General features: G+C 39.5%; 2 protein-coding genes across 4 annotated transcripts in view; one reads left to right on the plus strand and one right to left on the minus strand.

Moving 5' to 3' along the window:
* The first annotated feature begins 2,189 nt into the window (after positions 1 to 2,189).
* On the plus strand, positions 2,190 to 5,364 carry LOC119737900 (ileal sodium/bile acid cotransporter-like). Its single transcript, XM_038212547.1, has 2 exons — positions 2,190 to 2,293; positions 2,594 to 5,364. The coding sequence occupies exon 2, from the start codon at positions 2,993 to 2,995 to the stop codon at positions 4,544 to 4,546; it is 1,554 nt and encodes a 517-aa protein (XP_038068475.1). The 5' UTR covers positions 2,190 to 2,293; positions 2,594 to 2,992; the 3' UTR covers positions 4,547 to 5,364.
* A 6,293-nt stretch (positions 5,365 to 11,657) lies between these two features.
* Positions 11,658 to 17,109, minus strand: part of LOC119736956 (calcium-transporting ATPase type 2C member 1-like) — a 35,089-nt gene continuing 29,637 nt past the window's right edge. For all 3 annotated transcript variants that reach the window (XM_038211002.1, XM_038211001.1, XM_038211000.1), the window contains 2 exons: positions 16,959 to 17,100; positions 11,658 to 13,119 (listed from right to left, as the gene is read on the minus strand). In XM_038211002.1, coding sequence (XP_038066930.1) covers positions 12,995 to 13,119; positions 16,959 to 17,100 — 267 coding nt within the window. In that variant the 3' untranslated portion in view covers positions 11,658 to 12,994. The remainder of the gene's footprint in view (positions 13,120 to 16,958; positions 17,101 to 17,109) is intronic.

Raw genomic sequence — 17,109 nt, forward strand, 5'->3', positions numbered from 1 at the left:
ATAATTTTAGGCGTCACCCCTTCTGAATATCTTCTCTAGGGCTATAAGAATCTATCTGCCAAGTTTGGTGAATGCTTTGGACCAGTCGGTCACGGTGCACGAAGTAGACAGACTAATATTTGATGAAAATGGCCATCAAAAATATTATATAAATAAATTAAAAATAAAAGGAGAACAAAAACAAGTTTTGTGATTTTTGTTTTGCTGTGTTGTTTTCAGTTATTAAATAATGGACCCATGATTTTCTTACAAATAAATCATTACTACATAGAAACCAGTGGGGAGTGTGGCTAGTGTGGCTAGTGTGGCTAGTGTGGCTAGTGTGGCTAGTGTGGCTAGTGTGGCTAGTGTGGCTAGTGTGGCTAGTGTGGCTAGTGTGGCTAGTGTGGCTAGTGTGGCTAGTGTGGCTAGTGTGGCTAGTGTGGCTAGTGTGGCTAGTGTGGCTAGTGTGGCTAGTGTGGCTAGTGTGGCTAGTGTGGCTAGTGTGGCTAGTGTGGCTAGTGTGGCTAGTGTGGCTAGTGTGGCTAGTGTGGCTAGTGGTTAGGGTTCGTGACTCATGATCAGAGGGTCAGAGGTTCGAATCCAGCAGACGGTCATATGTTGTGTCCTTGGGCAAGCAATTTCACCCTCACTTGCCTTTCTCCACCCAGGAGTATAAAAGGATATCAGCATTAGCTGGGAGTAACCTGCGATGTACAAGCATCCCATCCAGAGGGAGTAGAAATAATTCTCAGTCCTTTCTTGCTACTGAAACCGGAGATAAACGCCGGCCTGATGGGCCACATCGGCTCTTGACACAGTCTCTATACTTACTTACATAGTAGCCAGCAAGGGAGAAAAAAAATGAATTACAGAACATTGTCATACCGTGCCACGTACCCTCAGTTATACCAAAGTTAATTTACTCAAATAGCGCGACTCTGCTCGTCGAGTTTCATCAGTGTCAATATTTGCGAGAGAGACGCGCCACATAGAATTCCAATGTCAATATTATGCGGGTATCGATAATTTGATTTTAATAACAGGAAGGAATATCGGTTGACTGGTATCATACGTATAGACCCTGTCGTTTTCTACCACAATTTCCACCACTAGCTCGCTTGCATAACGTGGGCTGTGGGTTGGTTTGGTATAGTTAATACATGTAATCTTGCTTTAATCCTTAATTTAATTCTTGGAGTAACTTTTGTTGCAAAATTAGGTATACCCATATTTCAACCATAGTATAACACATTGTAATGGATAATGGATAACATTTGGAGCTAGACAATATTTAACAGCTTTATGAAACAGAAGTGTCACGGTAGCATTATTAAGCTAACGTAATTTGATTGATAAACTCATTTAGTCCAAAACAAAATTACTTCTAAAATTGTATTCTACATTTGAAACAAGGTACTCATAAATATAAGATTTGAGGCTTTGCATGGTGGGGTATCGGTATCGTTTCGGTTTGCGGGTAACACCATGTGGTAATAATTACTGCTTAGAAGATAATAGTTCTGAAAAGAACTTGTCCTGCTTATTATCAACTTTGCTAAGTAGTTTTTGTTCTGTTAAGAACAGTCCTGCTGTAAGTTCTAAACGAACTTGTCTTTGGTCTCAACGAACTTGTCTTTGGTCTCAACGTTTCGACTAGCCTGCTCTAGTCATCGTCAAGAGACTGACGATGACTAGAGCAGGCTAGTCGAAACGTCGTCAGGAGACTGACGATGACTAGAGCAGGCTAGTCGAAACGTTGAGACCAAAGACAAGTTCGTTTAGAACTTACAGCAGGACTATTCTTAACAGAACAAAAACTACTTAGCAAAGTTGATAATAAGCAGTACAAGTTCTTTTCAGAACTAATATCTTCTAAGCAGTAGTTATTACCACATGGTGTTACCGCAAACCGAAACGATAATCATAAATATTTACAGCTCCGAGTTTACTTCTTTCCATATAAAACTATTGTCCAAAGAAAACTATTTTTGGAATATGATGTTTACTTTACGAGGAGAATAGTGCACTATAGTTTCGCAGCGGCATACATCCAGTTTCCTGGCTTTTTATTGTCACTATATGACCCACCGTGAAGATAGCCCGTGACGTCATTGTGCAAATTTCCATAACGAAACACGAACATCCTTGTCAATTGATATCCCGTCAAACCTTGATGTATAAAAGTCCGTACGTCATGAACGTATTGAGTGTGCCAAACCGCAGATCACAGAACGGAATACAACGAATTAACACATAATGAATAAAACACCTGTTATTAGTGAGATCACTCTAACTCCGCGCAGAACCCTTGGTAAGTAACCGAGTTTGTCATCATTACAATAACAGTCACTCTGATGGTAGGCCTAATTATCATAATAAATATCCATCACCACCCCAAATATGAAAATTAAGCCACATAGGTAGAGCTACTTATTAGTATGTAGGGTATTTTAAGCGCTGTAAAAATACGAAAGTTGCAAGTCATCCTACCGAAATAACCGGTACCTATTTGTTCTTGTTTAATCTGCACCCCTTTCACTGCGTCGCGCCGAACATTATGCAACATTATCGATTTGTTTTCTCTTTTCCTCTTGTATTCCAACGCACACAGCAACATGCACCGGTTCCTTCTGTACATAGACAGTCACTTCCCCATCCCTCGAGCCAGCGGTAGTTTGTTGGTGCGTTCTCAAGGCAACGATTGTTAGGCTAATTAAAGCGAGCGCGCCTGACCCTCATAAACTGATGATGATGGCTGAATGAACCGTTCCAATGCACAAGGAGAAAAACGCCAGTAGAAAGAGAACGACATGCACCACATTGCACTGGTAGCGGTGGCGGTAGGAGATTGTTATCATTTTTTACAAAGTGAACTTTGGTCGCATTGGAATAACACTGAATTTGAAAGCTTCTCGTGTGGGACTTCGCCAGGACAATTGTTCAGATAGAAGGCAGGTTTTTCGAGAGAGATATCAGAATTTTGATAAAAGGAGTGACGAGAAATAGAACTATGTTTCAGCTACGGACTCGATCTTGTCAGTGCACGATGTTCAGGCATTTGTTGCTCTACTGTGTTCTGATGCACCTCTCTGGCTGTGTGATGGGGGAATTCAACTTCACTATCGGTAACAGCGAGGAAGCGGCTGTAACATTTAAGGAAACCGTCGAACTCAACATGACGGTGACCTACTCGGACTTACTGGGCGCCTTGAGCCTTGAGAGTGTAGACACCAGTGTGGTAACGCTCACCGAGACGGTGGAATTTATCATCGATGAAAACACGACGTTCCCCTTCAGCACTCTGGTCAGCATCCACGGGCAGTTCGTCGGCCGGGGAGGGGTCAGGATCGTCCAAGATTCAAAGGAGATTTCCTCCAGGATTGTCAATGTCGGGCCCCCGTTTCAGGAGCTAGGAAACATCGCTACCATCATCTTGGTAGTGTGGCTCGTCATCTCGTACGTGGTCATGGCAGCCAAGGTGGAACCCCGAGTTCTCTGGGAGAGAATTAAACCCCCTTGGGGCATCATCATCGGGATGCTGTGCCAATTCATCATCATGCCTCCGGTGGCTTTCGCCCTGGCCAAGTGTTTCGACATGACAGGAGCAGCGGCCGTTGGCCTGGTCCTAGTCGGCACCTGCCCAGGTGGATTCTTCAGTAACATCGAGGTCTTGCTCCTAGACGGTGATCTAGTCCTCAGTCTGGCTATGACCACCTTCTCTACTTTCATAGCTGTGGGGATGATGCCTTTGAATCTTTTTATCTACGCCCAGCCGTTCATTGACGGGGATGGCCGCTTGGAGACGCCTTTCAAGGAGCTCCTGATCCAACTCTGTGGACTCGTCCTGCCCCTCGTCATCGGAGTCCCATTCTTCTACAAGTTCCCCAAGGCCAGAAAGTTCTGTCTGAAGCTGGTCAAGCCCTTCACTTTTCTCCTGATGGTCCTGGGAGTGGTTCTCTACATCCCAGCTCAGTACTACGTCTTCTTCGGCGACTGGAAAGTCTGGGTCACATCCTCCATCTTGACTCTGATCGGTGCCTTCTTCGGGATGGCGGTAGCCCGGATAGCCAACTTCAACTATATAACCTCCGTCACAATCGCCATCGAGACAGGATGCCAGAACACCCTTCTCGCAGTCTCGGTAGCAAAACTCTTTTACGTGGCCCCAGAGTCGGACGTTGTGGCCGTCATACCGCTCCTGATCGCCATCGTGTCCGGAATAGAGGGCTTCATCGTCGTGTTTTTCTACTACCTCTACCTTTTCCTGACCAAGAAGCCCACAAAAGTCGCTCCGGACGAGGAGGGCCAACCACCGGAAAAGAAGGACGGACCTACCGGGGAAGACGGCGATTCTTCCCGTGGGGATGACGAGCTCAACTCATCCACAAAGTCCAAAAAGAAACTGGTGAACGATTTTGTGACTGCAGAGGATGATTTCAAATCACAACAATTTGACGGGCAGGAGAGAACAGAACATGAGGACTCACCCCCTCCAACTCCTAAAAAACCGCAGGAGGCTAAAAGAAAACGAGGATATATAGTGGACGACATTTTCAAAGACTAAAATGCTTATATAATGTTAATACATGTAAAAATTTACATACATAAATCAAGTTTTCTATTACTGTATATCGTTGTACGTTTACAGCGGCAGTTTGCAACTGTGACGCCTGTTTTCCATAAATTGACATGAAAATATACCTAAATTGTATTCAGAAGTAAATGTGTTTTCAAACTGTTGTGCCCTCTTCTTTAAACAAAGCCAAAACAACCAAACAAAAACGCTGTTAACAATAAAAGGCAATTGACACAGGAAAAAACAGGGTAATTGGACGCATTCAGTCGGCAGATAATTTAATTTTCTGTCACTGCGTTAAAAAAAATGATTGCATTACAGTATTATGCTATACATAATTGCGTGCTTTTTTTCCTTTAAAAAGGAGACGAGTAGTAAATGAAGACCTCCATTAAGTATCTTACTGTTCCATTCTTTCTCGCACATATAACTAAAAATGTAACCTTGAATGGAATAGATAAATGCAATGTTAAGTGCCAAAATGGAAATACTGAAGTGTACTGATTTCATACAGCAGCCTTTGTTGAATGAGGCAAAGGTACAGATTCTACCACAATCATGGTGCACAATTAGGTATCAGTAGCCTACAACGTTTTTATACATCAAAGCGAAATCAATGTTTGTACAATAGTTTTAAGTGTGCATAAAATATTTTCAGGTATGAGAAAGAGTAGAACCGAACTTATTTTATATTCGTGAAATTAAGTGCAAGAATTTTTAATGTGCAGTGCAAGGATCTATCTTCGTGTGTGACTTTTATAGCGTATACATGTAGTCAAAACATTAAAATATAATGTTCAATGAAATGTGTAGAATGTGGTTTAATTCTTACCGATGACTTTTGCATGCATGGCCTTCGGATACTTACCGGACCCACTTATAAATAGAATTGTGGAGCTCTGAATACGTATAGAGTATGAGCAGATACATATAAATCACGAAATGGACAGAACGACCATTACTCGTACTATGCAGGCGCGGTTATACGGGGAGATTTTGTCAACCCCCCCCAAAAAAAAACACACACCAAAAAACACCGAAACAAAATAATTACAAAAATTAAAATAGCAGTAGCCAATTAGGTCTATAGAAGGTGACGTCACATGCGAATTGTCTCAACCCCCTCCCCATAAAAGATAGTCGTGAGAATGGGGCATTTGTACACTACATTTATTAGGTAATATATAAGCCTAGTGTGCATGATAATAGGAATTTATCAGCGCTCCCCACTGAAAATGTGGTACGAGCCCCCCCCCCCCCCCCCCCCCCAACACCTGTTGATTTTTGGAGGCCCATGTGTCCGGAGAAAACAACCGGTCTATTTCAGCACGCCTGGATCCAACCCTGCTATTCCCCTAACATACAGGCTCTAGGACCGCGCCTGATATTAGGCCTATGCATTAAATTCATGCAGTATTTTGTAAATAATTATAGGCCTACAACCACTGACTGTATACATGTACATGTAGTTGCTCGTTTATTGATTCTCTGCATGTGCATGCTATACGCAGTAGGCCATGCATGAGGAAAAGGCAACTTCCATAGCACAGTTGCTACTGTGACTCTCATTGTGCCAGCCCTCCCCACGATTATTCTCTGCTCTTTCTCTACTCATTTTGGTTCCGTGAATAACTTGGAATAAGACACATCAGCATTTGATGTTATCATTGTTGGTTGAGGTTCTGCTTTCATCATAAGCCGAACCTGTTATTCGTTTCAATTTCAATTAACGTGGGAAATTGAGCTCCCTACTTTCAATTCAAAGTCGAAAAATGAAAAAGTGACAAAGTACTCTGCTCTTTCTCTACTCGTTTTGGTTCCGTGAATAACTTGGAATAATACACATAAGCATTTGATGTTATCATTGTTGGTTGAGGTTCTGCTTTCATCATAAGCGGGACCTGTTATTCGTTTCAATTTCAATTACCGTGGGAAATTGAGCTCCCTACTTTCAATTCCGAAGTCGAAAAATGAAAAACGGTGACAAAGTACATGTACTTTTAAGTAAGAGTACATGTATACATAGAAGGAAAAGAATAACGAATAAATCGTATCCAATCGGATAGTATAGGGGCAATTTTGAATCAATAACTTGCGTAAAATGGAGAAACGTTTTTTCTTCGAAACATAAGCAAAACCAAAAACAAACTTAGATATAAAATCATCCACTGTTTTTTCTTTATCATCGCTCGCAATTTTTAACCATTTCCATCTAATTAATTATCATCATTCACAAATCATGATTGCTAGAAATTGTCTTTCTGTTAAAAAAACCCAGCTGATTCTTTTCCACTGACAATTTTGCGCCGTATACATGTACCCACTTTACTGATAAGAAACGATTACATTTTGTTTACTGTACATGTATAACTGGGTTTGAAATTGATGCTAGTTTATTATTATGACACAGATATCCCCACTTCACAATATTATTCTTCCGTATCGAAATGGCTGTAAATATCGCTTCGCCCCGCCTCACACAGGTCAAGAGAAACTGTACCAAATCGGTTCAATGATTAACCCGTGTTTGACGCCCTGTGAGAGTCGTTGCGTTCGCCGGGCCGGCTGGTGCACGGTGACGTTTTGTCCCCGGCACGGAACACGTGTGCAAACGGCAAACAAAGCCTTTTGCGTTTCGGTGGCGCTGGAAATAATTCATCAACAGGCTCAAAATTACTAGGAATATCTTAGTCACACTTTTACACTCACGACACACATGTGCGATATTAATTGAGCTACACACGATGAAAGCCTGTAGACCATTTAATATCATGTTGCAGCTTGATTTTTTTCCCCAATCAGATCTAGTCTGGTTCCCAGACCTGACAATTATTCCCGACGCTCACGTCTTAAATTGTAGGTCAGGCCAACCTCGTCCCCAGTGCTTACTTTATTTCCAACCGCGTTTCCAATAGTAAACCCTGGATAGTAAACTTTCTTCTGTATCCTGATTGGATACCGCAATTGGCTAGTAATGGATTTTTATCGTGTACTTGGTGCTATTATTCACAACGTGCAGTACGTGTTTTCGCGATCATTCGTCCACGCCTTCTCGAAAATACTAATTTCCTTTCCAATTTGCTCATATTAATATGAAATATGATACTGCATGTTGTCTCGATAAGATCGTAACAGTTTGATTTCAAAAATCGTGTTTTCGTAACTCACGCCGTGCTCGCGCTGCTACGAATTGACTCTGTATTTACCCCAGACACCGCATACAAAAACAAACGCTAATGTGTAACGCATATCCAGGCACCAGACTATTCCTCATTTGCATACATGTTCAAAAATCTTGCACATGCAAATGATCCAATACCAGGGTGAGAGAGCAGGTAGTGGTGGGCGCGTACTGCTCGACACCCTGGGGACGAGGTTGCTGTAGACCATTATCATTGATCTCCATATGACCATTATCATGTTGCAGCTTGATTTTTTTTCCCATTCAGATCAATGTAACCAAAGCGAGGCTGGAAGGAAAAATAGTCTGGTTCCTTTTTGCACAAAAACATTATTATTCAGTACTGTTATTGGATACAGGGAACATGACTAAAATGGTGGAAGCATGATAAAGGTCTATTAACAAAGTAAGACAAGGCAAGCTAGTAGGTCCCAACTGCACACAATTCTATTCTATCGAATAGCTGTGTACTGAATGTCTTTTCATGCATCTGGTCTACACAAGGAGCCGGATTTAGTCTAGTATTAATTGGCTCTACGAGGTGATCCTACACGATGGAACTGCGCGGCTCACAAGTGAGAGTCAGTCAGCCCATGGAGGTAGGAAACTACCTCCATGGTCAGCCAGTCAGATAGGGACAAAAAGGACGCTTGGCTGGCTCTCTGGTACCTCCCCCCCCCCCCAAAAAAAAAGAGAGAAAGAAAACACTTTCGCACTAATTTACTGAGGTCTTAAATTACTGAAGCAATTTCTTGTTGCTAGTAAAGACTAAAGATTCATTTCATCAAGGTCGGTTTCCATGCATGTTGGCGGTCTTTTGAAAGTGAAGTATTAAACTGTGAAAATGCCATTGCTCACGAAGGAAACGGACTTCCGAAACTGACATCCCCAAGGCCCTTTCTACAGAGATTTTTGTTTCGTATTACGTATACGTAATATTATCCAGTACGTACGATATATTTAAGTTGAAGAATTTTCAGTTAGTTAAAAAAACTAACATGCTTCGTACTTCACCTGCATTCCGTACGAGACTTCAAACCGCCCGTACCTACCTACAAAACGCAACAATGCAGGTATTGCAAATATCACGAACACACGAAAGATTGCAGGCAGAACAAAGGACGAGTCTATATCTCATACTATTTATTAACGTAAATAGACTTTTATATAAACACATGTACCCACTTTTTACAAGTATGTGTCGTAAGCCACCACTAAAAAATACCGGTACTCAATAAAGTATTTTTTTAGTCTCAGAGAAAGAAAATAATTAGCAAGCCCCCAACCTACGTGAACCACGCAGTAAATGACAAGGACATTTTCGTTTAGCTGAGAGAGCAGCTGGAGGTCTCTCTCTTCCGGTGAAGTACAGTCCAGTGAAGTACAGTCCACAGGTCAATGTAGGTTTTTTTTTTAATTGATCATGACAGAAGAAATATCGCTGTTTTTAAAACCATGACACGCATATGCACTGAACTGTTGAGTATTAGTTATTTTTTTCTCTAATATGTCGCACTGTGGCCTAATTCATACATAAAGGGGTAGTTGTAGCATATGCAACGTTTACCAGCGATCAGAAATACTGGTGCAGTACTACAGGGAATCGATTTTGAAATGAGTACTATTCTACTTTTTCTCCCAAAGAGGTAGCCATTTTTGTAATTTTTTTGGGGGGGGGGGGGGGAAATACAAAAGTAGGCTAAATTTTGGATAGACAAATATTGGGAAATTAAAACAATTTTCAGTAAAACATTGCATCTCTAACATTTTAACCAGATTAAATCCACGCCGATGTGCTAGACGTCTGCAGAAAATACAAGATTTTCTTTAAAGTCATGAACATAAAATTGTGCTCGTTTAAAAACGCTTTTCCAAATCAATATTTTTCGTTGTCATGGTACCTGTCCAATAACATTTGCAATGTATGCCAGTGATACAAATATTCTTGTAAGCATGTTTTAGCAGTTATTTAATAAGTACGCAACAGCTGAAAAAAATTTTCGAAAATATTTTTCTCTAACTTAAATGTCATAACAGTTTTTAAATATAATATCTTTTTAGAATAAAGTTAGCTATAAATCTCACCGGCATAATTAAGACATTGCAATGCTGTATTGCTAAAGAAATGAAAGCAAAAACATACTGTATTACAATTCAAACTGTATTCACAAAACTGAAGTAGCAGGTATAAGTTCTATATAAAAGTATATTTGCAATTGAAGTTAATATATTACAAGTTGATTGTGAATAAAAAACTATAAACTTTTGTTCAAGTTTAAGCAGCGAAAAGCTAAATGTTTGTACCGTGTTACTTAAATATTTTCAATCGCAAGTTGCACATCGAACGTCAATAGAGAGGGGCGAGTTTTGAGCTGCACTAAAATTTTATGAGAATGTGTTTTCTAATAAAGGATGTGGGAAATATTGAAAGATTATTAGGAATTCTAGGGGATAGTTTAAAAAACGAAATAAGGAATTACAACTACTGCACCATGCACATCTTTGCTCCACCCACCTCATCGACATCTTGTGTGCAGAAAGATACACAATTTCAATATTATCAGTAACCTATAAACACTGTGTTAAAGAACAATCATACTTTTTTTTTAAATCACTATCAAAGTCAGTTATTCAACCAAAACAAATATATAAATAAATAAAAGTTACTTCACAGACTAGACATGCCTAGCACATAATATCATCCCTGGAAAAATATCATCATTATCGTGTCCAAATAAATTTTTATCTTCAATTAAAAGAATCTGCCACCTTTCACACACGAAACCATAACTCTAATTAACATAAAAGTAACTGATCTTATCAACAATCACACTGACTACTTATCCAACATAATTTCACAGCTTTAAATCAACGGAGAAATTAAATACTGAAATTGTTTTCCCCACCACAACTTTATATGAAATCTGGGCCAATTCCACAGAGCTGGTAAGCACAATTGCCAAGCATAGAAAATATATGTGCTTAACCAAATCAGGTTACCAGCTAAAATGTCATGCAGTGCGTATTGCTTGTGACTGGTGCTCTGTTGATTTCTGCTTATGAATTCGGGCCCTGCTTAGCATGAAAAGCTTTGGCTTATCAAAAATTGATCTACAAGCTAAAAGTGTGACATGGCTCATAGGCTGCGTCTGAATTACTTTGGCTATGGCTAGAAATAACACACGGCTCTATGGGAAGTAGCCGCAGCCGTTTCCATAGGCACATGTATAATTTCCAGCCGTAGGCAAGTAACTCGGACGCAGCCATTGAATTGGCTCTCATCTTATGCTTGCTTAAAGGTATAGTCCATCATTTGTAATTTGTGCATTTTGTTCGTTTGAAGCAACAAAAGTGCTCAAAATCTAAAGAAGGATACTGAACAACTAACCTGTTGAAGTTTCAGCCCAGCTTCAGCTGTATATTTTGAGAAAAACAGCATTCTAGGATCTCGATTTCAAATCAACAGTTGCTGAATCATGTTTTGCATTGGGCCTGAATTCAGCGTCTGATACACGTTCTCACTGAGCCGATTGCAGCTGAGCGATGTCGCGCACTGATACGATGAATTATAGCAACTGTGCGCACGTGTGCGTCATGTAAATGCTTGCACGCGCTTCGTCGAATAACAAAACAACTAATTTAAGAAGCACCGTTGAAAAGGCCTTCTTTTGTTGATTTCTTCAAAATGACAGCTTGCCAGAAAGAATAATTTCACAGGGAGTTTAGTCCCCCTACTTTCAACTATCTTTCAATCAAGAATGTTTTTCAACAATAATTACGCCAGTTACTTTTCGGATAGCTGCAAATGATGGACTGTAGCTTTAAAAAAATTAATTGTTTAGCAGTAGCACCATTCTGTGCTTATCATCTCTTCAAATTTGGTCCCTCAGAGTGCACTGTCGGTTTTTTTTTTTTTTGTTTTTTTTCAAAACAAAACTATAGTAAAATTTAATTTTCACAAATTAATACTTAAACACAATCTCAATTTCAAGTCAAGGACAAGGACTCAGTGAACATTTCTGCAGGTTGCACACGGTTTGGTAAAGTCACACAAGCTAAATACATAAATTTATCTACATGTATTTATAATTTATTAAATGCTTGTTGCCTGTTGAAATTCCAATGGTAATTATACATCACTGTAGAACCCCGAAGTGCTATTATTTTTTTCGGACTCAAGTAACCAATCGAGCATAACAATTTGGATAACACGGGCAGAATCATCCATCATTTTTTTGGTCGGATTGGTAGTTGGTAGAGCACCGGAATGGCAATTCAGAGATTACGGGTTCAGCCCCCTCTCCAGTAAGTCACATGTCACTCATTAAATGTGGGTTCAGCACACTGATCTCTATATAAAGACTGGATAGCGGATAAAGACCCGCACAATGAATGAATTTGACGCCATATTGGTGAGACCGGCTGGTGATCTACAAAGGACAAGTTGCCGTCTTTTATGGACAGCATTATTTCTTTTGTAACTTCGCGGTTCACTTGACTTAAATTTTGACCACCACTACTGACCAAGGTTCACAATTTTTCTAACATCGTGGTTTTACTTTTTAATGCCGCAGTTCACTTTTTCTGCGTTTTGGAAATAATAATCACTACGGAAATGTGTCCTTTTTAGAACATCATTGTGTACGTGACCAAAATACGCGTCAACGGTTGATATAACGCGCGCTGTATATACGCGTAGAACGTTCGTATTTTATACACGGCCATCTTCGTGAGACCGGGGGCGAATTGGTCAATATGCAAAGTCTACTGTGTGACTGGTGTATTGATATCTGCTATCCAGTCTTTATATAGAGATCAGTAGTTCAGCACCTACTAGTCTTGGATCAAGTCTGGATTTCTTATTTGTTCTCCTAATGCCACCGGTCCCTGCCATATGCATTGAAGCAGCCACGACAGTGCTGGGAACCATCAACACAATGAATAAAATCTGATGTTGGGAATTTAGGCACTTGGACTCGAGAAATCCCCAGCATATAACACACACGGGCACTAGCCGGACAAGTTCTTGGAACACAGTGCCAAAGTTCCCAATCTTTGATCTGATTCATTCTGTTGATAGCGTCCTCTACCACTGACTGCAGAGGGAAACAAAAATATAAATCCAGACTTGTACCAAGACTAAGCACCTACAGAAATGTTTTTTAAAAAGACAATTGTATATCTACATATTTACTCCCTGAAAAAAAAAAATTAAGTAAAACTACATGCAGCTAGGCACAGCATTGTGGAGAGTGTCATACGTACTCGTGTTTGAACGGCTGATTGACGGCGTAGTGTCTATCTCGTCGTCGCTGTATCAGTTTTTTAATCTCCGAGACGACAAAGACTGAGGAGGTTAATACCGTGAGAAGTAACAAATCTACAATCAATTGACAAAGAACAAACCACATGATTTATTCAATTAAAACTAATGCAGTTTTCTGAAAATGTTTTTTTAATTCTCCAAAATCCACTACTCTGCAGAAACTCATGTCACATTCTTTGTACTTTCACAGGGCATTAATCCCTGTGTAAAGTTGAAGGGCCATGTGCGATGTAATTGTGAAATCCTTGGAAATGCCCCTGCGTGTCCCATTTCACCTTATTTTCAATGTTCAGTTTGCCATTTTCATGGGTGTTTTGGTGCCTTTTCAATATTCATGAGCAAAACTGTGATGTCATTCCGGACAGAAACCTCAATGTTACAGCTATTTCATCACAAGAAGTTGCTAGAATTTTGGATATTCTATTCTGGTGGCGTACGCTTATTTTTCTTTGGTGATTTGTTTTTGTTTAAGTACATGGCAGAATAAATCCAATGAGCAACCCTTTCTCACAAATGCTTTCAATGAGCAAATTTTGGGTTCACAATTTGAACTGAAAACCCCAAAACTGAACAGTGTCTTCCTGGAATGACATCACAGTAACAGCGCCCTCAGTTGTCCGGGAAAGTATGGAATATTTTAAATGTTTAAAGAAGCGCACTTAACTTTTCAATAAATTTAACCAAAAAGGAACGTCAAATAGTTTATGCATACATTCAAGAGGAGAAGAAAGTTGCACAAAAAAATATATATTCCTAAGAAAACTTCATCGCATGACCCCTTTAAAGGGCTAGATTTAACCCTACTACATCTTTCAAAATCATCAGGTGGATTTCAGACCAAATTGAGGTTCCATAAGTTCCCAATTACCATCTTAAGATTACAAAATGTAAAGTAACTACAGGTAATATAAAAGGGGGCAAGAAATACTAAAATAACTTTCAAAACTGGTTCTGTAGAAATTTGGGCAAAATAAAAAATAAGCTTAAAGGGAATGTACATCATTGGCTTTCACTGTAATTCTCAGAAATGAACTAGTTGAGGGGTAACTATAGTAGATCAAAATATTGTTACACTGACATGTTTGAAGTTTTGTGTCTGAAAATGCTCGAAAAACCAAGAAAAACAAAAATGTTCAAGTAGTCTGGTTCCCTGACTTCACTAAAGATGAAATGGATCAAATTATAGATGCCGGAAAATTGTAAGGTAAGGGAACCAGTCTAGCTGGCCTGCACCCATTCATGAGCATGTTACCAATAGCAAACACAATTTGAACTGAAACAAATGGTAAATATGGAGCAGTTGTTGAACAATAGTTAGGTTTTTCCAACGGTGGTCGGCCGACCACCGTTGGAAATGTATACAAAAATACAATTTTCTTGAAAATGACTTCACACCAGAATGCTTGTGAGTCATTTACCAACATCCTAGTAAGATATTTCGTAAAAACTTGGTAGTTTTATTTTTCGATGTTTGCAAATGTATATTCCCTTTAACAGGTTTTTTTTGTACCTGAACCATGTTAATTTGTTAATAGTTTTGTGGACTGAAGCTTGGAAAAAAAATTGGTGATTTTTTTTCGAGGTCAAGAGAATTTGTACTTTGATAGGAGTGATATATATCACAAGCTGAATATTTAACCTCCATCAGAAAAAAAATCGGATAACACTAAAGAGCAAAATAAATACATCCAATCCATAACACACAAAGGTCAGAGAGCCCTGGAGATAATACAAAAATCAATCATATAATCGTTTAATAATTTCATCCTCCACAATTAGAAAAAAACACAATAATAACTAAAGAGCAAAATAAATGTACCATAAGATATATAAAGGTCAGTGAGACCTGGGTATTATAAAAATCAATTATAAATTGGTTTTTAATTCCATACCTTACAATAAATTGTTTGGTATTAATTGTCCTTCCGTTCTGTATTTTGGCAACAGCTGGCAGAGCGAACGGTTGTCGGACTTTGTCAAACGACAACATGACATTTTTTTTAATATTCTCGGCAACAGCTTTCAGAGAAAAACTAAATACTGCCCAAGGATACAGAACAATACAATGAATTGATTTCAGACCCAAAAATTCATAACAAATCAATTTTTGCAAATATTTCTGGATTCAGATTTGATGAAAGAATGACACTTTCTATGAAAATGTAATCTAGAGAGATGATTGGTTATTGCAGCAGAAACTGAATGAAATGAATGGATTCGTCATCTTTGAAATATACTTGAGCTTTCAAATTAAAAGCCGTATTTTGCACATTTAAGGGATTTAAGTGAATTATTCCACATACTGACATGATTTCTCCATGAGTTTTTCTAAATTCTGAAACAGTTTTCAGCTTGTGGTGTTTTAATTTTGCATGGTATAGGAACACAATTTCAAAAGGAAAGTTATTTCATTCATTTTTCATTTGACATCTTTGTTCCAAGGTTGCAAGAGAATTACCGGGTTTTCGCAAACGGAAAACGTAATATTTTCTTTAAAAAATATTCAATCACATGAAATTTCTTTTACACAAATTATTCCAAAAATTCACCTCACAAATTATTTGACAAAATGTATTAACAAACCCAGAATGAAATAGGAGTCGAAACAAATTCTGAATCAACAAAAACAAGCCCCCCCCCCCCAAAAAAAAGGGGTAGACAAGGAAAAAATTGGCAGCTGAATAATGGAGCTCCAAGCCAGCCAGCCAGCCGGCCAGCCAAGCACAAGCTTGGAATTGCTCCATACACGTAGGTAGTGTACTAAGATGAAAATTACATTTATTCAAGTCTCATTAATGGATTCTTACACCAGACACAAGCAGTTGGGTTTGATTGACCGTAGCCATAAATTACACATTGACAAGGTCTGCCGTCATTCCAATGTTATGCCACACATTGAGGCCGTCAGACCACGAACTATTTTAATTAGTCTGTTTGTCATTCATGTGAAATGTGATCACAATGTGAACTCAAATGCATTTAGGTGTAGACCCGTGATTCAGCAGCGTAGGATAGAAGACAACATGCGACGACATTTTAAAGGAATCACTTCACAACAGGTGCTCTTTACATGTCGCTTGGTGGGCGGTCGGTCAGTCAAATGGTCTGTCTGTCTGTCTGTGTGTCCCAGGAAAGTTGACCAAAAGTATGGTGTTCCATATGTGCCATCCGCGTCGCATTTTCGGCATCACATTTTTTCAGCTCTGGCAGGGATCATTTTGATTAATTTCATGCAAGACTTTCATGCAAGGCTTCTTGTAACACGGCCAGAGCTTATTGTGCACTCACACTTGTTTAAGAGCACAGGATTGTTTCTTCCTCAGAACACAGCACTTATTTTGCTGTACCTTCCTTATTCTACATAAGGAACTATTTATTTAAATATCATTGTTAGGCATCCATTCAAGATAACCTCTGGATGAAAATGAAGAAGGACAATCCCAATCCACATGTTGGCCTTGGATAGGATTGGAACCCAGGTCGTAGCGGTGGAAGGCAAGGAAAGTACCGATATGCCAACCTGTTTCCCCCCCCCCCCCCCCCATGCCACTTCCCCCTCAATCCTTTCCGAATCTTCCCAAAACTCCAAGTGGATTATTTTACGCATCGGGAGAGTTAGGTTTTAGCTGTTCAATTTAGTAAAACAGAAACATATTCTCATGTTGACAGACAGTTGTCAGAAGCTTTAAAAACTAACCTGAGGGATTGAGAAAAACAAAACAGAAGAAAAAGGCTGACAAAACCTAAACCAGGAAGTCTAAAATTTCAGTTTTCAGTGTTGATGGTATAAACAAATGAAGGAAACTGCAACTCGGCTTTCAGAATTTGATCGCAAAACAATGACCAGAATGTAAGCGGGAAGTGAAACAAATGGCCACTAATGCCCGACTTACCGTATGCCGTTAACGCTTCCGTTTGAAAGATCCTCTGGAGGGGCGGGAAATAAATAACGGCCATCTGGCCCATGAGGGATCCTACCACAGCGTAGATGAACATGCGGTTGGTGAACAGCCCAATCGTGAAGATGGACTTTATCTGTGGAAC

This window comes from Patiria miniata, unplaced genomic scaffold (assembly GCF_015706575.1).
Source record: "Patiria miniata isolate m_02_andy unplaced genomic scaffold, ASM1570657v1 HiC_scaffold_3, whole genome shotgun sequence".
NCBI lineage: Eukaryota > Metazoa > Echinodermata > Asteroidea > Valvatida > Asterinidae > Patiria > Patiria miniata.